This window comes from Rhinolophus ferrumequinum, chromosome 6 (genome assembly GCF_004115265.2).
Source record: "Rhinolophus ferrumequinum isolate MPI-CBG mRhiFer1 chromosome 6, mRhiFer1_v1.p, whole genome shotgun sequence".
NCBI classification, from domain to species: Eukaryota; Metazoa; Chordata; class Mammalia; order Chiroptera; family Rhinolophidae; genus Rhinolophus; species Rhinolophus ferrumequinum.
This window is the reverse complement of record NC_046289.1, coordinates 42,760,009-42,783,216: the sequence shown is the minus strand read 5'-3', so window position 1 is coordinate 42,783,216 and position 23,208 is coordinate 42,760,009. Positions and strand designations below refer to the sequence as shown.

Genomic DNA, 23,208 nt, shown 5'->3' with positions numbered 1-23,208 from the left:
TCCAATGAGCTGGGCGACAGCATTCCCATTATACAGATAAAGAAACTGATGCTCAGAGAAGTTGAGTAACTAGTCTAAAGTCACACAGTTAACAAATGGCAGAGCCAAGACAGAAACCTTTGGATTCTTTCTGACTCTCAAAACCCCACCTGCTGTACAGTTTCTGTACACTTCTGTGTATTTTGTGTATATATGGAGCAATGTGGGGGGTTTATGGGTTTGGGTGCGGAGGCTGAAGGAGGAGAACAGTAGCCTAAGAGTCAGAAGTTCTTGGCTGAAGTCTTGGCTCTGCCACTTTCATAGCTTGTGACTTTGGGCTATTCTTTTAACCCCCGTGAGCCTCAAATTAGTCATGTATATACTATGTGTTTTCAGTGGGATTGTAGCATATGCCCAGCTCTACCCACTGGTCACCTGGGAGTGATAGTGAATGAGGTGGTATCTGGAGAGGGTCACGGCTGTGGCTGTGCGTGGTTTTTAAGGTGTTCTGCAGGCACTGGTCCCCTTGCTGATACTGTCCCTTAGCAAGGGACTCACTAAGCTCCAGCCTCAGAGCTGTACTGAGTTCAGAGGCCTTGGTGTCCTAGTAACAAGGAGCCAAGAGGAGATGGGGCTGCATCACCAGATGGACAAACGTTACAGAGGAAGGACTTGGACCCAGAAATACTAATGGGTGGAGGGTAATGACCATATCCTCACCCTGTGGGCAGGGGGAGGGCGTCAGCCTGGAAATGAAACTCAAAACCTCAGCAGCTGACGTCACAGCCATGGGGTGAGGTTCTGAGGAGACTGCACCTCGTAGCATCCAAGGACCCGGGCACTTGTGCCTGACCTTGGCTCTTGCCCTCCCACCATCCTCAATGATTATTCAACCAGAGCCACTAGGAGCGCCTGCCAGACGGGAGTCCTGGACCAGACCTGGGGTGGGGTGGAGCTGCGCAAGGGCCGGGAGGAGATGGGTGATCGGATAACTTACAATCTAGTAACAGAGTGAGAAAACATACACACCTACAGCTAAAAAGAAGTGGCCAAGAATTAATCAGCTCAGCCGGATGCCCTAGTGAGAGATGGCAATTGCCAGGACAGCCGTTGTCATTCAGAGTCACAGCAACCCAGCTGGCGAGGCATTACGGTCCCTGTTTTACAGAGGAAGCAGGTCCCTGGCCCAGGTGACAGAACCAGAGTTCCCGCTGGGCACTCTGTCTCCAACGCTCCTCTCTGTCACAACACAATGTCTTTCATAAAGTAGAGGAGTGAGTGCTATTATCTCTGGGCTGGAAGGCCATTTAGTGCCATCCTTTGTTCCACGTTGCCCTTGATGGGAGACCATCTACCTGCATCTTGATCCCCTCCAGGGACAGGAAGCTCATTACCTATCAAGGCTGCTTCCTTTTCCATCTCAGGTATCTAACCATTAAGAAAGTCTTTCCTTTGGGGGAGCTCAGATGTATCTCAGTCTGGTCCTGAAAAGTTCAGAGAGTGTGTTCCGCCCTCGCTAGGACAAGCTGGGGGAATCCACCAGGATCCGGGCTGGGTTTGGGGGCAAAGGGCAAAGGACCAGGTTTTTGGGTCACCACTTGACCACCCCCACTAATTTCCTTGTGAGGTCAAGCACCTCCTCCAGGCCTAGCTTCAGTGTGGCCTACTCCTTCTGGCAGAGTAGAGAGGAGTCTTTTCTCTTCCCTACCTGCACACACATCCGTCTGACCTCAGAATGAAGTCAGCCCCTTGGTAACCACGGGTGGAATGGTCAGGCCTTCCAGGCCTACAGACACCCCTCTTTGGCCACAGTGTGTGCTGGGGCCTGATCTGGCCTCCTGGGTCTTCCAGCTTTCTGTCCACCACCCTCCAGAACAAACCCTTGGCACTACTAGCCAGCTGGCTGCCTCACTGCCAGCAGCCTGGCCAGGTGTACGCTCACACGTTCTCTATGCCCTCTCCTCCCCATCCTCGCCCCCAGCCTGGCCAATTACTAACATTTCACCTGCATCAAATCAAGCCTGTATGCCCGGCTCCTAAAGTTTCTAGGGAATATAGGACTGACTTTGAAGATACCACAGAGCAACACGAGACAAATCGATGGAACAGTTCATAAGACAACTGACGTGGGGTCTTCAAAGTCAATGTTACTTAAAAAGAAAAAAAATTTTAAAGTGATGGGAGTGTTCTAGATTTAGAGGAGGCAAAAGAGAGATGAAATGAAACACCAAATGAAACACACGGGAGCACTGCGGCTCCCCACCCTGGTTCAAAATGCGGAATAGCTGTAAGAGGCATTTTGGAGAATTTTGACTATGGGCTGGCTATCAGATAGTATCAAGGGTTTGTTAATTTTCTTAGATGTGATGTGCCAATGTAGGAAATTGTCCTCCTTTGTCGGAAATGCATGCTATGCAATAAAGAGACAGGAATCATGACGTTTGCAACTTCCTTTCAAATGATTCCACAAAAGAAAACAAAAAAGAAAGAAGTACACACACTCACTACACACACTCACTCACAAAGAAGTATGGCAAAATGTTAACGATAATTCAACTAGATAGTGGGTGATTATTGTACCGTTCTCTCAACTATTTTTGTATGATGAAATATTTCATAATGAAATGTTGGAGAAAACATAATATGGACTACAGAGTCAGATAGAACAGATTCAAATAAACCCTGCGCTTGCTAACTGTCTGAACTTGGGCTGAGTGTTGCCCACCCTGTACCCCCACCCTGTAGTTCCCACCTTATGGCGAGTTATGAGACTAACCAGTGTGTATGTAGCACAGTGCCTGGTGCTCTCAGTGTCCAGTGCAGGCCGGATGGCCTCCACGCAGCCCGCCCTGATTCCCTCTCTCCTTCTCTGACCTCCCATTCCTGTAGCACTTACTGTTTGTATAGTCTGTTTGCTACCAACTGTCTGTTGGATTACCACCGTAAACTTGTCAGGCATCGGTCTCATCTCCTCCACTAGCTTGTAGGATATTTGAGAGTAGGATCTGTGTCTGATGCTTTTCAGGGCACCTCTCTGTAGACTGGAGCCACGGGAGCAACAGTGATATCGGATCTCAAATAGGACCTTGCACCCAACGTTATCTCATTTTGATTCTTCAAACAACCATACAATGTCAGAAATTCTGGATCTCATCTTAGAAATGGAGTACCTGATGCTCAAAGACGCAAAGTGTCGTCCCCAAAGTTAGGAGGAGTCAGAACGGGGAGTGGAAACACAGGACTGCAGAGTCCGAGTTCAGTGCTCTGCCAGGCACACCTGCTGTGGGTCCGTGTGGAGTGAAGCTGCAGACTCAGTGAGGAGGAAGCATTGATCAGCAAGAGCCCCAGCCTCCTTCTGCTAGTCCTTAAAAAGGCCCCGCACAGAGAATGTCTATGGTGATCCAGCCCCAGTCTGCCAGCCAATAGGGACAGGCCAGTGCCTGGCTTGCTGAGAACAAAGCTCTTGGACAGACACTCTCCATTTCTTCCCAGGAAGCAGGCCTGCATCATTCTAGAGCCTGCTGGGAGCCCGATCCCGGGGACATACTCACTGGAAGGACATGCCTGCTGAGTGCACACCCCCAACCTGAGTGCTCTGGGCCCCCAGAACACAGCATCCAGCTCAGAAACGCCACTTGGGCTGTGAGGGACAACATGAGATGTGTTCAAGAATGCATGCAAGCATGTCCACTGGGAGCCTTGGCCACAAATGCCTCTTTGCTGCATGCACACCCTGAGGAATGGGGAGCAGGGGAGATGGCAGAGAGAGAGAAGAATGATCAGGAAATAGGACAACACAGAGAGAGAGAAGAGAGAGAGAGAGAGAGAGAGAGAGAGAGAGAGAGAGAGAGAGAGAGAGAGAGGAAGGAGAAGGGTGGTGGAGAAGTGGAGGAGGAAGAGGTGAAGTCAGATGGGACAACAGACCCAGAAATAGCCAGCAATGTGGCTTCACCCAGGAAATACGCATGTGGTGTAGACGGTCTGGCGAGTCTGTCAGGTCAGTTTGCCCGGATGTCCCCGGAGCTCTGGGCCAACACATTTCCCAGAGACCCATGTTGATTCCCAGCCATGGTAGACACAGGCCGGGGGCCCTGAGGGCTTGAGCTCAGACCCCACGCCTCAGCCTGCAGGGCTCTGGGGTATTTGGGAAGGACCAGCCCTTCCTCTGCGGCCTCATATTCTGCCCCATTAAGTGAGCATCCAGAGGGGTGCCAGGCCTGCGCTGGGCACGTCACAGCCACTTGGCACTGACTCCTCCACAGGCTTGGAGATTATTAGCCTCCTTTGTATAAGAGCAGCTGGGAGGTGGTACAGAGACGTTAAGTGGCTTGCCCAAGGCACACAGCTAGACTCCAGCAGAGGCAGCACCTGCATCTAGATCTGCATGGCTCCCAACCCCTCACAGCCACCCCTGAGACCAACAGTGAAGTCCACACTGAGCACGTACACAGACCTGAGCCTTTATAAACAGGCCTCGTTCAGCCCATCCCAGGTGCCTGGCCGAGGGCTGTGCTGGGGGTGGACGGGGAACTTGTAGTCCTGCTCACCAGGCTTGGGCTAGGAAGTGGCCCCCTGAGCCTTGCATTCTGCTGGAGGCTGAATTGTACCCGGCTGTCTCCCCACCTGGCTGAGCTCCCCTCAAGGAGGGCCTGGCCTGTCATGGGCTGGTCTCCCCAAGGCATCCAGGTCTCCCCAAGTCATCCAGGACCCATCGGAGCTGCCCAGGAAGAGCACAGACTAGTCTTCAGTCCCTCTCAGGCCCTGGGGTCACTGTCTGCCATCATAGAGGGAGCCTGTGACAAGGTCTAGACTAGAAGCCAAGGGAGAGGTGCTGGCTGGGGGCCGCTATGAGCTCTGGAGTTGGGGTTGCATCGGGCCCTGAAGGCTAAGATCGGGCTGGGCAGAGAAGAGGGGCGAAGGAAGAGGAGGTTGGAAAGCGCAAGCTCACCACCACCTCCTTTCTCTTCCATGGTAACTGTGAAATCTGGAATGTTCTACCTGGAGGAGACAGAGTGATTTCCAGCACTTCCATATCAGATTGATTTTTTTTGCCAGGTGCATGTACTACCCATGCTATATTTTTCATACTATTTTTCTTTGAATTGGTTCATTATTTTTAACTTAACCTTATTAGCAGTACTATCTATGAAACCATGCATTTGACATGCAAGTTATTTTTTTTCAAGTGAAAATTAAAATAACCACATAACCACTAAAATTAAAAGCTTCATCTCTTTTCCATGTAAAAGAACTGAGGGTCCAACCGCCTGGGACTCCACTCTGGGATTGGCTAATGTAATCCTGATCAGGAGTCAGGTGCCCAGAGAGGGGAAGGGGCTTGCTTGAGGTTACACAGCCAGGAGTGACCAGCCAGGCTCCTGCCCAGTGTGCTAGCCTCTCCAGCAGGACTTTGTCCTGAACGGTCTTGGACAGAAGTCAGCAGAGAGAGGAGAAGGCGGGCGGCAGGGGGGTACAACATGGGCAGAGGCTGGGAAGTCAGAGGAGTGGAGAGTAGGGAGACTGACCCTGCAGGGTGGAGTGTGACCCGGGGGAGTGGAGAAGAGGTGGGGGGTGTGGAGAGGGTTTGCCTGAAGGTGAGGAGGCGTCCCTGGATTCACCTCATTGGATCTGAGCTTCTTCTCCTTCAATAAAGAATCCTGGGTAACTGAGCTCCTGACTTTATTTAAATCAAATGCCAAGTTTTGTTTTCAGTCAAATTCCCAGAGTTGGTTTCCTGACTCTGTGACTGTGTTTCCTTTTGTTTCTCTCCCCTTGGAAACTTCATATGAAGAACTGCGCCTTCTCCTTTCTGTCCTGGTATGGAGTAAGAGAGATTTGGGAGGAACATCAGGAGATTTGGGAGGAAGGGGAGGGGATAAATAATGGCAAAGTCAGGCCAGAACCATGTTCATTTCACGAAGCATTTATTGAGCTCCTGCTGTATGTCAGGCCCCAGGCTGGGTTCTTGCTTGTGGCTCATTAGATGCGTGTCTGCCAGGAGAGCGCTTACCTGGGCTCCACCTGTGATGGCGTCCGTTTGTAGGGTTCCCCATGGGAGGTGCCACCCTACAGCGAAGCTGGACTCCACTGTGGGCTGCCCACCCCATCCTCACCCACCCACTTGTGCATGTCTGTGTTCTCCCCTGTGCATACATGGGACAGGTATACAATAGGAGCCAGTTGGTTGCTTGGTTGGTTGGAGCCTGTGTCATGGATGGTGGGCAGAGAGGGGTGGGGAGGGACCCCACTCCATTCTCCAGAAAGGGGCTCAACCTTCAGTGTGCTTCTGTCTCACTGTGGGGGATGTGAGCTGGATTAAAACACTAATTTCTGGGCTCCATCCCCCAAATATTGAATTCAGTAGGTCTGGACTGGGGCCCAGGAATCAACATTTCTATCAAATGAGGCTCAGAAACCTCCCCCACACCAGATGGTTTTTGATTCAGTTGATCTGTGGGCCACACATTAAGAAGCCTTGCTCCAAAAGGTAGTCTGGCATAGGAATATGTCTCAGATTTCCAGTCAGGAACCTGTGTACATGACCCTACTCATTCGCTGTGTGACCTTGGATAAGTCACTTCACCTCTCTGTGCCTGGTGCCGAAGATGATGATGGCACATAGGACTAAGCGATTTCTGAGGGTGCACCTGGGAATTAGAAGGCCTAGAATCAGAGGAAGGGATGATAATGGCTGGTCGTTTGCCTCCTTGAACATAGAAGGGACATCTTCCTCTCACACGTCACCATCAGCGATGTTCTCTCTGTGAACACCCAGCCTCCTCTGTCTGCACCTCCTGCCCTGAATTGAGCAGTTTCTGGCACACAGTAGGCAGCCTATACCGGTTGTGGGGTGGATGGTCTGCCCTATCACAGGGCACGTCCCTTGGAAGTGAAAGGGCCCTACATCCTTTCTGGGAGGCGGGGTGGGCACGTGCACCAACGGCAGGAAACGCGTGACCGCCCTCATGCCAGTCTTTGCTCCTGGAGGACTTCATTAAACCAGTAAGTCCGCTAGCACAAGGCGGGGCACACAATTCTAGGAGACTCCTTCCCCTCTCCCTGTGTCCCAAGGGCGGCACCAGGGCTGGCTCACTTCCTGCCTCCCTGGGGAGCAGCGACCCTCTCCCAGGGTCCAGCCCAGGCCCTTATGGAAGCAGTGACCAGCCTGACCCTTGTCTCTCCTGGCCCCTCACAGATGTCCTGGCGACCGCAATATCGCAGCTCCAAGTTCCGGAACGTGTATGGGAAGGTGGCCAACCGGGAGCACTGCTTCGATGGGATCCCCATCACCAAGAATGTGCACGATAACCACTTTTGTGCTGTCAATGCCCGCTTCCTGGCCATCGTCACCGAGAGCGCAGGAGGAGGGTCCTTCCTAGTCATCCCCCTGGAGCAGGTAGGCCTCCAACACCTCCCTGGCCCCGGCTGCAGCTCCGGGGCAGAGAGAAGCCCTCCGTGGTCACTGTTGGGCCTGTTGCCCCTATTTCTCTCTGTCATCCCCCCCACACCTTTTACGTCCTCGTCGTGTGTCCAGTGGCTATGCTTTCCCATTTTTTTCCTAAGATTCACCAGAACAAGTGCAGACTGAGTTCCAAGAGACCTGAGATCCGTTACCAAAACTTCCCCAAAGGTGTGCACTTGGACAAGTCACTTCCCTCAGGGTACATGGGGTTTCCATTAACCAGAGGGGCTGGACATCTGATCTCCAAGGCCAGGTCCGGCTCTACCATTCTGTGTCCTGGATGTCCTTTTGATTTGGAGCTGGAAGGGAAGACCCAGCCATTGGGCACATTGGACATCTGCAAAAATGACATACTCACTTAAAAAAAAAAAACACAAGAAAATCCTACTGCAAGCTCTCTACTGAGAAACTAGGAATCATTTACCTTCTCCCTCATCCCCCACCTTCTATCTAAAGGTTTCCCCTCCTCTGTGGCTGCCTTTGTGAATATAGCAAATTAAATCTGCAAAACCTAGATCATGAAATTTTGAAGCTCTGCTGTTCAGGCAGAGTCTCCAGAGGCCTGTGGGAGGTCATGTGTCCCAGGAAAAGTGCTTGCTGTCAGTCCCGCTTGTTTATCGCTGAGTTCTCCCTCCTTGGCCTGACTCATCTCCACACCCAGCCTCCACCAAACTACTCAGGGGGAGGAGGAGGTGCATGGGGAAGGGAGCCTGGGTTATTGAAACCATCAGCCGGTAGTGGGGGATGGATTTTTCCAGTCTCTCCTACCTACAGTGAGAGAGCTCAGAATTGGGAGAGACTGGGTCAGATCCTCCCTTCCACCAAAGAGGGCAGCTATGGTGACACTGAGGACAGAGCCTCAGGCACAGAGAGGTCTGAGGGGCGGTGCACTTAGTGGGAGGAGGTCTGGGTTCTAATTGGGCTCTGCCACTTGCCAGCCATTTGACCTCAGGCATGTCACTTACCCTCTCGGTACTTGATTTTCCTGGAATGGTATAATGGGGATCCTAAATCCATGTACATCCGAGACGTTGGCATTGAGTGGGTAATGGACATGAACACTCCCTGTGAGCTGCATGACATGTTTAAGATGTTTTGCTACTTTCTTGGGAGAGTCGTCAGCTCTGCTCCTTGACTTTGCAAATGCCCTCTGTGGCTCTAACACATTGGGAAGGATTCTGAAATGTAGCTTGCCTTCTCTCCCGAACCAGATGGGCTCAGATATCTGTCTACCTCGGGGACTAGTTCAGCTCCAGCCACAGCAAGCCTGTAGGTCCCCAACAAAGTTTTTACTAGGTATCAAGCCCATTGCCAACCCCAACATTACTTTATGGCTTGCAAAGGTCAACAGTCAATGCCTCATAACAGAAGTTAATTCCACATGGATCAAGGACCTAAACATTAAAAGAAATGAAAAGAAAAAGGAAAGCTACAAGTGTATTGGAGGAAAATGGGGAGAATTTTTTAAAATTAAAGTTTATTGGGCTGATAATTGTCAGCAAAGTTACGTAGAATTCAGGTGTATAATTCTGTAATACATCCTCCATAAATCCCATTGTGTGTTCACCGCCCAGAGTCAGTTCTCCTTCCATCACCATATATTTGATCCCCCTTACCCTCTGGTAACCACTAAACTATTGTCTGTGTCTATGAGTTTTGTTTTTTCATTTGTTTTTCTTGTTCTTTTGTTGTTTTCAGTTTTATATACCACATATCAGTGAAATCATATGGTTCTCTACTTTTTCTGTCTGACTTATTTCACTTAGCATTATAATCTCAAGATCCATCCATGTTGTCACAAATGGCAGTATTTCATCTTTTCTTATGGCGGGATAGTATTCCTCTCTTGGGTATCTACCAAAAAATCTGAAAACATTTATCCATAAAGATATATGTCCTCTGATGTTCATTGCAGCTTTGTTTACGGTTACCAAGACATGGAAACAACCAAAGTGCCCTTTGATAGATGATTAGATAAAGAAGTTGTGGTACATATACACAATGGAGAGCATTTTTAAAATTATGCAATGAGGAAAGGCTTTCTAAGCAAGACAAGAATCCCCAAGCCATAAAGGAAATGATTAATAGATTAGAATAATTTTTTTAAAAAGGTAAAGTTTCTGTACTACAGTGAGACATGTAAGCAAAATTAAAGACAACTACATAACTGAGGGCAATAGTTACATACATAACAACAAAAGATTCGTGTCCAGAATATACATGCGTTCCAGAGAAATCAATCAGGAAAAGAACCTAATAGATAATGGGCTAAGGATATGAACAAGCAATTCACAGAAGACAAAATATATCTTTTAACCTATTAAATAGGAAAATATTTAAAAGAGCAATAATCTTCAGTGTTGTCAAAGTTGTAAAATAGCAGGCACTCAAATACACTCGGTACATTTGATGTATTACATCTCACCAGGAGATGTAAATGGAAGCAATTTGGCAATATGTGTTAACATGTAAAGTTGCATGTCCACTGGCCTAGCAATTCTACTCCTAGGAATCCATCCTAGAAAAATATTCTCAAGTAATGTTTGCAGCATATTTTAGTACTTGATTTTTTTTTTTTTTACAAACATCAATTTTTTTATTATTTCCAATAGAAATAAAATTTCTCTCTGAAATTGCATAAAAGTTTCTAAGCTCTTCCTCTCAATTTCTATAACAATACCAAAGAGTTTTACACTATCAGTAGTACTGGTCTAGAGTATGATCAGGTTTTGTAAACACTTCATGGACAGCAGGAAAGAAAGTACTCTTCACAGAGTACAAGGCTCTCTCTATTGAAATATACAGTGTATCTGTACATATGCATGTATTGTCAATGTATACATAACTTTTCGACTTTATTTGTTCACATTCTCCGATACATTTTGTTTAATTTGATTAATAATGGACTGATCGTGCTCCCTTCGGCAGCACATATCCTAAAATAATAACGGACTGATCATGATGGCTCACACTGCCAGCTGCATTCTGTTGTTTTCTCTCATTTCACAAAGTTTTCACTTTATATAAGCACTTGATGATTTGTGCAACACTTCTATAATAGTGAAAATTATTGGGAAATTATTAATTATAAATTATTAATAGGAAAGGTTTGCAGATCTATCAGTTAGGAAATGGGTGAACAACTTAGGGGACACCACACAAAGGGATACCATGCAGTCATCAAAGCTGACGGTGTAGAGTAGTGGTTCAACCTGAGAATCACTTGACACTCTTACCAATGCAGAGCATAGTCAGACTAAAACACGAAGGAATTTCAAAAATTTGTATTTGTTAATTCACTTCAAATAACAATAATAAACCCATTTTATGTTCTCCCCAAAAAACATATCTTTACCAAAAAAAAACCACTATATTTTCCAAAACAAAACAAAACAAATAATGGGATGAATGGCATTGTTTTACACTACTTTTGCAAATCTCTTTACATTAGTCTGGCTTAAGAGAAGATGGCAGAATTTGCGTATCTGCGTCTGCATTTCTGCATTTACCCTGTTGCAACATCACACATGCAGCCTCTGGAAGACTCCACTGTGCACTATGGAGAGAATGAGAGTGAAAAGACAAATAATGTCTTCATATTATTATGAAATAGTTTTAACCTAACAGACTCCCTGAAAGAGTCTTGGGGATCCCCGGAGGTCCCAGACCATACTTTGAGAATATTTAATGAGAGAAAACTGTTTATGAAATGCTGTCAAGTGGGGAAAAAAAAAAACAAAACATAAAATATTTTAAATATCCCATTAAAAAATATCTATGTACCCATCTACCTGTGTGGAAAAGACTGAGAGAATATATACCGAATGTTAAAGTGGTTATCTTAGACCCCATTTACCCTCTTCTAGAGCCCCAAACCTCTGGTAACCCCTAAACTATTGTAAATGGGGTCTAATATATGGTGATGGAACGAGAACTGACTCTGGGTGGTGAACACACAATGTGAGATATAGATGATGTATTACAGAATTGTACACCTGAAATCTATGTAACTTTACTAACAATTGTCGCCCCAATAAACTTTAATAAGGAAAAAAAAGTGGTTATCTTTGAATACTGGGATCATGGGTGTGCTTTCATTTTCTTCTTTTTCCTTAGCTATATTTTCTATAGATGAACATTTAATGTTTTGTTCTTTAGGGGGAAAAAATATAATAAATGTAGTTTGCTGACATGAAGAGGGATCCCCCTGAGGTTTCAGAAGCGCAGTTCAACACTCCTTATGTATGTTGCAAATGTTTTCTCCCAGAGAGAAATGCAAAGTTAATGGAGGTATCCATTGTGAGGTCATAGGGTGGTGGTGGAGGTGGTGGGGGTGGAAAGGGGGTGGTGGTTCCGGGTGGCTGGGAGAATGGGGCAACTCCTAGATCGTAGTAGTTCATTTAGTTTGAGGCAGGACCCTGGATTCTACAGAGCAGGGTCCCGCCCCCAAAGAGGGGCTGCCTGGGAATCAGGGCCAGTTCCCCTCCTTCCCCGCTGCCTGGGCCAAGGCTGTTGGTCTCCTGCCCCTGTGGTCTGGGCTGGGCCTGCTGTCAAGGGCCTGGTGGGGGCGCGCAGGCAGGGCTAATAAATAATAACAGTACTGCCGCATTCAGAATCCCCACATTATCTCAGCAGAGATGAGCTGCTCCACGCTGGTCGATTTTCTGGGAAGAAGTTTATATTATTTAAGCTCCAGGTTTTCTCCTCCAGTTTGATAGAAATCCTTCTGAAAACAGTCTCCTGTGTTATTCAATACAAACACAGAAAAGATTTTGGCTGTTTCCTGATGAATCCTAATCATTGCTTTGAGCATTAATTATGAGCTGTGAACTCACAGGGCACACTTGTCCCTGCGCTGCATTGTCCCTGTGATGGCCCCATGCTGTTCTCCTGAGCAACCAGAACGCCACAGCAGCTTGTCTGTTTCTGTTCTTTTCTGAATTGTTTTCCATCTGCTGTCAGGGGTCCTTCCCGTTCCTTGCTTGCTCCTCTGAGAGGTTGGGGCCCGATGAGACCAGCACGAGCCCAGGACCCCCAAATTCCTGAGCCTTCTGAGAGAGGCTCCCACTCTTCCAGGGGGCATCTCTCCCTTTGTTCCATCTCTCACAAAGCCAGCGTGGCTGAGATTTCCATATTTGTGAGGAAAAACTTTTCTCCAGGGTAGGAAGCCATGTCACAGCAACTCCAAACATTCATGATGATGCCTTCCTTTGCCCAGCACTCCCGTCTGACAAACTCTGTCTTAGTCAATCCTCTCAGGGGTACATAGAGCCATCCCCATTTTACAGTTGGGGAAATTGAGGCTGCAGAGGCAGGTATGCGGTTGGTCAGTGTAGGGGCTGGACCTGAAACCAGCTCACTTACTTCTGAATCCATGACTCTTTCCGCAGCCCACGATGGCTGGCTGCAAACCTCAAATGAGTGGATTTGTCTTCCCCGAGGCTCTTATGCAGGCTGCTGTTGTGGAAGGCCAGCTCCTGTTTGTTCCCTAGTTAACATTCAACAGCCAGCTCTCTCCTTTCTGGAGTGGAATGTTAAGCTGCAGATGGGAGAGCAATCAGCACCCTGATTGCCTGGCACAGCTGGAGGGGCCTTATGAATATTCCAGAGACCAGGCAAGGCGCCCAGGTCTGATTTAACCACTTGGGCCTCCCCAAGTGCCCCCCCCACCACCCTTTTCTGCTGTACTCCATCAGGGCTGCCCATTGCCTCCAGATCCGGCCCAAGAAGGCCAACGCTGGAAGCAGCCTTGCATGTCTAAGCTTTAATCAACTACCTGGTACCCCAACTGGCAGCTGGTAGAAAGGAATGAAGCTTGGCCTGGACATCAGGGTCTGGGTTCTCCTCCTAACCCAGAGGGTCTTAGCCCTGGCTGTAGTGTAGAATCACCTAGGGAGCTTTGGAGGGTCTAACATACCTGCTCTTTTTGAATCTTACCTCAAGTCCCATGATGCAAGTACAGCTATTTCCCCATTTTGAAGATGAAGAAACAGGTTCAGAGAATTCAAGTGACTCCTTCAAGACTGCACAGCACACAAGTGGCAGAAATTTAAACCCAGGGCTCTCCCAGCCGCATGCCTGCCCACTTTACAGAGGGTTATGGAGAGGCATGTCTATAGATGTGCCTTATTATTGCTGTCATTGAATGTCTCCAAGGACTTCCTTGGACATTAATGCAACCAGTACTACATGAGCTCCTCTGATGTGCCAACACCACACATGTCCATCTCTTCTAGAAGCCAGGAGAGCAAGCATTTCCTAGACTATGGGGAAACTTCCTCTCTGAAGGACTAAAACAACAATTTCAGTCGGCAAGGAGAGGTGGAAAGAGGTGTCCTGGAGCAGGGACCACGCAAGATAGCATCATTCCTTCAGTCCTGGGACACGGACTGGGCTCCCAGCCCTGTGCCAGGCACTGGGGACCCAAGTAGCATCAGGCCTGGTCTCTGAAAGGCCCGGGGCGCATCCCATTGGCGGGCCAGGCCAATGGGAGTTCTCTGAGAAGGTCCTGCCCATGTTTTGCTCAAGGAACCAACTCGATGGTTCATGGAGGGAGATATTGATCGTATCCATCTTAACTGCTCCTGCCAGCAATTCAAAATGACAGGCACTATTTATTGCATTCTGCAGAAACTTGAATCCCTGATTAATTTATGTTCCGATGTAGCTGCATGTAATGAAAATAACCCGACTTAGGGTTGGGGGTGTTAGGCTTGGTCTCCAGGTGGGGGCGGGGGGTCACTCGTACCTCCTTGCGCAAATGTCCCAATATCTATTCAGTCTCAATGACCCAGTGGCAGAACATTTCGCCCTTGGTCTGAGGGCTGGAGTGCTGCATTCCTCTCCCCCAATCCACTCAGTGGCCTCCTCTTGCTTCTTCTTCTGTCTCTGTTGTTCAAGGGTGGGAGGCCTGACCAGGGCGAGGCAGTCACTGCCACTCTCCCTGGCTCTGCAGAGGTGGATGGTGGAGGTGGGCTGAGGAAGGAATGGTAGTAAGAATCCACAGGCATTTGAGTGGAGAAAGCAGAGCCTTGGAGCAGGAGAGAAGCACAGGACAGGGCCTAAGAGATCAGGCTTTCAAAGCAAACAGAACTTTCTTGAATCTCTGCCTTGCCATGTAGTTGCTGTGTGACCTTAGGTGAGTCATTTAACTTTCCTATGCCCTAGTTTTCCCTTCTGCAAAGTGATGGGGTTGGGCCATATGATCTCTAGAGTTCAATTTAGCTCTCACATTCTCTTCCCTTCTAACACCATTTTAGTCAAATACGGCCTCACCAATTCAGTGCTGGTAGGGACTGTAAAGAATACAAGAATGGCTTCTTCTCATCCCTCAAGGCCCAACTCAAATGGGCCAAATGGGCTTTCCCCATCACAGTACCTATCCAGAGGCATTTAGTGTCTGTCATTGTTAGAGTACTCTTATATACTTCCTTAGTTTCTTAGGTGGTTAGTCCATCCATCCATCCATCCATCCATCCATCTATCTGCCCGTCTATCCATCCATCCATACATCCTCCCATCCATCCATCCATCCATCCTCCCTCCCATCCATCCATCCTCCCATCCATCCATCCATTCATCCATCATCCATCCATCCATCTAACAAATATTTATTGAGCACCTACTATATTCTAGTTACAGTTCCAGAACCAGGGATGCAGCAATAAACAAGACTAAGTCCCTGTCCGCATGGAGTTTGCATGCAGTCCAGTTACCTGCCTCGATTGGACTAAGAGCCCCAGAGGATGGGGAACATGTCTGATTTGTACAGGGCCTGCACACAACAGGTGCTCAGCAGGAGGCCTTGGGCTGACCTAAGGCCAGGTCATCTGTGCCCTATATCCCCAGCTGGATTTTCCTTTTAAGGGTCCTAGGATCCCCTCCTCTCCAGGTCCCAGGGACAATGAGAGACCCTGCAGGGGCTTCCCATACTGAACAGGGGCTGCATCCTCCCCTTCAAGCCCTTGAAACAGTAGTGCCCAATCCAGCTGCTCTCTGGAATCGAACCCAGTCGTTGGCAGACCAGTTAGTTAGCTCTATGACTCACAGTACGTTTGAGGCCTAATATTAAAAGAACTGGGGGACAGTGCCCACTCAGTGCCGAAGACGGTGATAAAATCCGATGTTTTTGCTCACCCAAAGCCTATGCCCCCATTCCAGATTCCTGCCCCTCTCCATCACTTCCCACATCAGCACTGAACTCCTCAGTCCTTCTGTCTCCGTAAAGCAAACCCCAAAACTCCATCACTGCTCCCCGCTGTGGAGAGGTCTCCCTTTCTCCCCTGGGGCAATTCAGAGAGCCTTTTCCAAATCAATTTTTTCGATCTTTCCTCAATCATTCTTTGTTCTTCAAGCTGCGTTCTGCTTGCTGCAATTTGCATCTCAAAGCTTGTGACAGCCCGAATGTACAGTAAGTGACTTTGGGAAAGGTGGAGAAGGCACTCTGAGGGAGAGAGAAGTGGCAGCTTCATTCCATTTGTCTGGGGCTCGAGATTGACAGCGTTGCTTTGTGCTTTTCCCTTTTTTGGAAGAATGACTGCCTATTTTTGAGAAAAGTGAAGGCGAGCCCTTCAGCAGAAGTGGAAATGTGGCTCCTTTCCTTTATTTCGCAGTTATGGGATGGGGCGTTCTCTAGATTTGAGGTACAGGAAGGGGGCCAGGGATGCAGACTGGCTGGTGGATCTGCTGGGAGGTGAGAGAATCCACCCCTCTGCCTCGGGCCAGGGCCTCCACTAGATAGGTGCTCCTAAACTCCATTACTCTGATTCCTAACAGAGCCAGGGAGGCTGGAAAGAACAGGGCTGCTTCGCTAGGACTGTGAATTCGGGGCTGTGGGCCTTAACTCTGCCCAGGGGCACCGGCCTCGACCCAAACCAGTTTGCCAGTTAGCTTGATCTGCTTCCCATTTCCTTCTAAGGCCAGGAGCCTCCCACACCTTTAGAAATCATAGGTCCATTCCTTAGCTGTGAACCCCTGGGCATGTTACCTCTCTGTGCCTCACTTTCTCTGTTTGTGAAATAACAGTGGTACTTGTTTCTCAGGTGAAGTGATGATTAAAGGTACTGGGTAAAGCACTTAGTGTGTGCTCAGTCAGTAGGAACTATGGGATATCAAGGGCTTTCTCCTTCCCTTCCCCTTCCTCGTCCACCCTGAAATAGCCCGTGAGCTCCCCAGCCTGCACCCAAGCAGGACGGAGGCTTGTCTTTGGCCTTCTGGCTACTGGTTCCATTGTCTAGTCCCTGAGCTTCCTCGCAGGGAGCCCCACCCTGCCTAGAGGGGAAGACACCACAGACCAGTCATTTGTGCCCAAAAGGGAGCGGGGATGTGGTCAGGGTTTCCAGAGGGATATGACTCATGGGACTGTACCAGGCTGAGGGCCTGGAGGGAGGGAATTTGGAGGAGGGGACGCTGGACCTGCTTTAGTGCCACGTCATGCACCTCTGAAGTCAGCCTGCCTTCTAATCCAGAGTCCACCTGTCTGCCGGGGTTACATGAGAAAAGACATGTAAGGGTTTACCATTAGTCTGGTATACAGCAAGTGCTCAGTAAACCCAAGCTATACTGCTTCTATTATTATAACTACTAGAACAAGCTCCAGGTTAGTGAGGGGGGGAAAGGTGCTGGAAATTGGGGGCACGGGCTCCCGGGGGGCTCTCTGGAATCTAGCTGGCTCAGATCCATAGCACAGGCCTGCTGGGTGGGCATGAGTTTGAGATTCTGTGCTCTGAGCCAGCACAACCCCCAGGTCCATGCCCCCCTCCCCAGTGCCTCATTTCCAGTCGTTCACTGACACAATGCCAGCATCGGGAGACTCCTGCAATCACATATTCCCATGTTGTACCCAGGAGAAATCCTGGCCTCAGAGAGAAGTGTGTATCCAAGATTGCACAGCATGCCGGGACGCCCTCTGTGCCCTTGTCCAGGAATCCTCGCACTTGGCCACTTCTCAGAGTCCAAAATCAGATCTGCTAAGGTGTTGGCGACGACAGTGGATTCCCTTTACCATGGGATTTGCATGAGGTTAAGGTTAGGGTGAGATTGAAGGAGACCAAACTCTTGAGACCCAAAGGAATGTGTTGCTAATAGTAGTGGGATTCCAGGCTGCAGGGAGATGTGTTCACACGGGGCAGCCATCCCCACGCCCTCAAGAGAGACTGGCCTAGTCTCTCAGGCCTAAGGCTGTAGCTTCAGAAGCTCCTCCTTCTGTGTCCATGGACTCCTAACACTGCAGGGAACAAAAGTGGTGTATGGTGTACGGGGTGTGGGGACTGGAACTATGGCCACTAGCTCGAAACACAGTGTCTCCCTGGGGGTCAGTGGGGCCCTGAGGCCTTGGCCGAGACCCCCACTAAATGGCCCTTCCCATGGCAGCTTCCAGAACAATGAGTCTGTGTTTGCCTTGCCTGAGAAACTCCAGGCATGATTTAATCCAAAGGGCAGTTTCTTTTTCAGGATGGCCTTCGTCAGTCCCCGACCTTACCCCCAGCCCAAGGCTCTTAAAGGGCCAGGTCGCCTTGATGGGGGAGGTGGGTAGGTCACAGCACTCACAGCCTCTTAAAACAAGAGAGGGCTCTTTGGCATCAGCATGGCATAGTGCTAGCCTGTCCTCCTCCCTTTCCATTCCACTCAGCCAAGACCTTGATTTTAGTTGCTAAGCAACCTATGCCTAAGTCTCCAAGTGGGTTGTCCCTCAGATGAACACCGGAGGGGGAAGGTAAGGGTGGCGCTGCTTAGAACACTGTATTTTATAGATGGAGACACTGAGGCTCAGAGAGGGCAAGGAACTTGGTCAAGGTTGCACAGTGAATTTGTGTCCCATGTGTCAAACAATCAGTTGGGGCAGCAAACCCTTCCGAATCCCATTTCCCCTACCCCACCCCCACCAAGAGAAGCACGCAACCAGCAGCAACCTCTTAGGGACTTTGCATGAGAGGGTTCCGTCTACCCAGACAGGGAGGCAGGATGCCCAGTGATGAGGCACAAAGCCTCTGGCGTCATCAATCAACCTGGATTCAAGTCCCAGCTCCACCACTTAATAGCCATGTACTTTGGGCAAATTATCTAACTGTTCTGTGCCTAGTTTCCTGAGCAGCAAGACCGGAGACATGCTAGCCCCAACCCTAGAACCGTTCTGGGGTTTAGTAAGGTGTTAAATAAAGCCTGGGAGGCTGCCTGGCAGAGGACATGCACACAGGATACCCACATAAGGCACCAGTGTCCCCTACCTACCCCCGTACGCACCCCTGTTACTCCTTTGATGGCAAGGGAGTTCAGCCTCAGTCTTATCCATCTTGTCAGGTTACAGATATAGTACAGAACTTTTCAAACTTTAGTGTTTAACACCAGTACATTTTGTCCAAATAAAACAGATTCTTAACTTTGGAGAAGGGGCATAGGCCCCTTTGACTGTCTGGAAAAGCCCATGGACTCCTTCCCAGAAAAAATAAAATAAATAGGATTACAAAGGAAACCAATTATATTGAAATACAGTTATCAAAATGTACCAGAATTGTGATATAGTGGTATATGTGCTTTTCTATTAATGCATTAAATAACACGATCAAGTGGAGGACCTAATAAGTACTGTACTTTCAAAAGTGATGAGCGTAAACAATTTTTGAAATAGCGGTCACAGGGTAATGTGATCTGAAAATATCTGTGTTGTCTATTGATGAAGAAGTTACGAATTCAGCTATTCCTCCTGGGGTTTATTGCCTACACTTATAAACAAAAGAAAAATTACGTTTTGGTTAGAGGCTGGTAAAAACATAAATGCAGTTTTTCTGTTATCCTGGCTCACAGACCTCCTAAAGGGTCCGTAGGACCAGATTAAAAACAGACCTCTGAAATAAAATTGCAGAAGGACTACCATTGTATAAAATCAGGACAAACAGAACTGCCCTGGCTGAGGCTTGGTGGGAAAGGGCAGTGGAACCCGCCTGAGCACCCCCAAATCCTAAGCTTTGCTGGCAGCGAGGAAGCCTGACCTCTCTGCCTGGTTCTTTGTGACCTTGGGCAGGTTCCCTGGCCTTTCTGGGCTCAGTGTTCCCATCTGCAAAAGGACATGTTGGACCGATGTCCTCTGAGGTCCTGTCCAGCTCTGATGTGCTGAGAGTGTGTGTTTCTCCTCCACTGGAGACAAAGGCCCCAGCAAATGGGCCTGCAGGAGCCCTGGACCAGGGAGAGGGAACAGCTGGGGCCAGGCTGGCTGCCTCCCAATTGTTCGAGGCAGGAGGAGGAGGCGAAGCATGGCGCTCTCCAACGCGACAGCTGGGTGAGCCTGGCTGGGGGCCTCATCCTCGCCTGCCATCTGCGCCTCCTTCCTGCAGTCGGCCAGCGGGGGGCCGGTGGGGGTGCAGATGGGGCCCAAGGCCCGACAGCAACCTGGGTGGGTGGGGGAGGGCTACCCCCCAAAAAGCCAGCGAAGAGCCTGGTTGCTTAGTCTTGGGTGCTTAACTCTTTCCACACTCTCTTTTCCCACTCTGGTCTTCATCGAGTTCTAGAGAAGGGAGGATACACAGCCCTGGGATCAGTTAGGCTACTGTGACTTCAGGAAAGTTACTTAACCTCTCTGAGCTTCACTTTCCTCCTTCGTCCAATAAACATCATTCCTAAGGCTGCCCTTTGGGATCCGAATGGGGGCAGATGAAGTGTCCCAACGTGGTGCTGACAGTGAGTGATAAGCAGGGAAGTGCTTCCCTGCTTATCACTCACTGTCAACCAAGAGGGCTGAGGCCTGGGACAGTGAAAGCCCTGGAATGTGACACTGAGGCCATGATGAGGTCCTGGACAAAGGTCTGTAGAATGTTCTCACCCACCCCCACCCCCCCCCCCCCCCCCCCCCCCCCCGGCACATGGGACTTTGCAGCCCACTTTCCCTGCTCCACACCTTTGCTCCAGCTCTTCCCCTTCTGGATTGCCCTTACTCACCAATATCCGCATACAGAAAATCTTACCCGTTTAGCATGACATCTATTTATAAATAAGTATTAATTTTCAGATAGTATAACCTGCAGGTAGTTTAAACTTCCAAAGCAATCAAAGGACACGCTATGAAAAGTCTGCCTCTCACACCTAGCTTCCAGTTACTCTGTTCCTCTACCAGGAGGCAGCCAGTGCTAACAGTTTCTCAAGTGTCTTTCCCAAAGTTACCCCTTTTTATACAAAGGTAGCACACTGTTTACCTTGTTCTCTATGTATCTTGCCTTTTTCCGTGTAATTATACATCTTGGAGATCTTTCCACATTAAATACAGACAGTTTCCTCATCCACTTTTATGCGACACAGTATTCCACCGCTGGGATGTGTCATCTTTTGTTGAATCATATATTGCCTGCTGATGGGCATCTAGAGTGTTTCTAAACTCACTGTCACAGTGCTACACAGAATAATTGTGGACAGGCCTTGTTTCACGTATCTGTAGAATAAATTCCTAGATGTTGAACTGATGGTTCAAGAGGTACGTGCTTCCTCCCAGGAAACAACACACACTCACCCAGAGGATTTCTTCCTGACATTGTAGTAGGTAGGCAAAGATTGTTTAACAGGACACAGAAAGCAATCATTACAAAAACAACTGACAAATGGGACTTCATCAAAATTAACAATTTTTGCTCATGAAAGGATACCATTAAGAAAGTGAAAAGGAAAACCACAAACATGGGAGCACTATTTGCAATGCACGTATCTGAAAAAGGACTAGTATCCATTATATATGAGTTTTCAAATGGGCAAGAAAGAATGTTTTTTCAAGGCAAAACTTAAATGGACATTGTGTAAAAGCAGATGTCCACATGGCCTAGAGACCTCCGAAGAGGTGCCACTTCATCAAAGTACTTTCAGTTAGCATTTTTAAGACTGAGGCTGAAAATCTCTTTATATGTTTAAGATCTATTTGCATTTCTTTTTTTGTGTGAATTGTTTATCTACCTGCTGTGCCCATCATTACTCATTAGGAAAAATGCAAATTAAAACCGTGAGTTCCTACTATACACCCACCAGAATGGCCTGAATTTGAAAAACTGACAATATCAAGTATTAATGAAGATAAGGAGCAACTGGAACTCTCGTACTTTGCTGGTGGGGTGTAAAATGTTACAGCCATTTTGGAAAACTGTTCTGCAATGTCTAATAAGGTTAAACAAATGCCTACCCTAGGACTAAGCAATCCCACACATAGGTTTATACCCAAGAAAAATGAGTACATCTATCCACACAAAAAATGTTTGTATAAGAATGTTCATAGAAGCTTTATTCATAATAGTCCCTAACTAGAAACAATCTAAACATCCCTCAACAGGATAAACAAATTGTGAGAGATTCATACAATGGAATAGTACACAGCAGTAAAAGAGAATAATTGTACACACCCACAGCAGCATGGAATCTTTAAAACATGTTGAATGGAAGCCAGACACAAAATAGTATTATGCATACTGTACGATTGCACTTATTCAAAGTTCAAGAACAGTCCAAAAAATTGACCTGTGGTGATGGAAGTCAGAATAATTGTTGCATTTTGTGTTGGCATGAGGACACTTTCAGAGTGATGGAAATGTTCTGTATCTTGATTGTGATGGTATTTACATGAGTGTACACATTTGTAAAAATGTGATGAGCTATGCAGCCAAGATCTCTATATTTTATTAGAGATAAATACACTTTAGTTAATTTCAAACTGGGGGAAGTAATACGTGCTTTTGAAATTTTGATGGATATTGACAAAATTGTCTTCCACTGAGGTTGTAACAATTTACATTCTCACCAGCAAAGTATATGTGTGCCTGTTTCCTTACCCTCTTAAAAATGGAGTGTTACCATACTTTTAAAATTTTTGCTAAGATGATGTATGGGAAACTTTCTCAGAGTAGGTTCAAATGGATTTTTGTTAAAATATCTTTAAAATCTATTTGCATTTCCTTTTTGTGTGAATTGTCTGTTCACATCCTTTATCCATTTTTCTAGAGGGTCAATTGATTCTTTTCTTTTTGATTTCATAAGTTCTTTATATATTAGGGAAATTAGGCCTTTGTTTCGGATAGGAGTTGCCAATATACCTTTCAAAGGGTGCTTTTTGTAATGCAGATTTCTTCTTTTAAATTTCAAGAAGTCTAATTTACCAGTCTTTTCTTTTATGGATTCTGGATTTTGGACCATAGTTAGAAAAAGCCTTCTCTTCCCCATGGTTATAAAGTAGTTTTCTAACAGGCCTTCCAGTACTTTTATAATTTCATTTTTATATTTAAATCTTTGATACCTTTGAAATTTATCCTTGCGTAAGGTATGAAGTATGGATTCAGTTTAATTTTTTTCCAGTTGGCTATCCAGTTATCTTAATACCACTTAGTGAGTAATTCATCTTTCCTGTACTCATTTGAGGTGCAGTCTTTGCTACATTCTACATTTCTATATGTATTTGGGTTTATTTATGGACTGTCCATTCTTTTCTACTGGTCCTCCTCTCTAGTCACGTTAATGAGATTTTATAAGATGTTTTAATATCCATAAGGAGACTCATCACTCATTACTGTTATTTCTCAAAGGTTAGCTGCCTCGTGCTTGTTTATTCTAATATTTAACTTTAGGGAAAAACTCTTATTTTTATTGGGATTATATTAAATTCAGAGAATAAATTAAAGAGAGTGGACAATCTTGTGATATCGAGTCTAATTATCTACGAACGTAGGTTACTTGCTCTAGTCTTTTGTGCCCATTGTAGTGTGTTAAAATTTTTCTTTATATAGATCTTGTACATTTCTTGTTACACA

At 47.3% G+C, this 23,208-nt stretch overlaps 1 protein-coding gene across 1 annotated transcript in view; it reads left to right on the top strand.

Annotated features, from left to right (window-relative positions):
• Window positions 1-23,208, top strand: part of CORO2B (coronin 2B) — a 132,473-nt gene that overhangs the window by 56,471 nt on the left and 52,794 nt on the right. Inside the window, exon 2 of the mRNA XM_033108146.1 lies at window positions 7,175-7,375. Within this exon, the coding sequence (XP_032964037.1) occupies window positions 7,175-7,375 (201 nt within the window). The remainder of the gene's footprint in view (window positions 1-7,174; window positions 7,376-23,208) is intronic.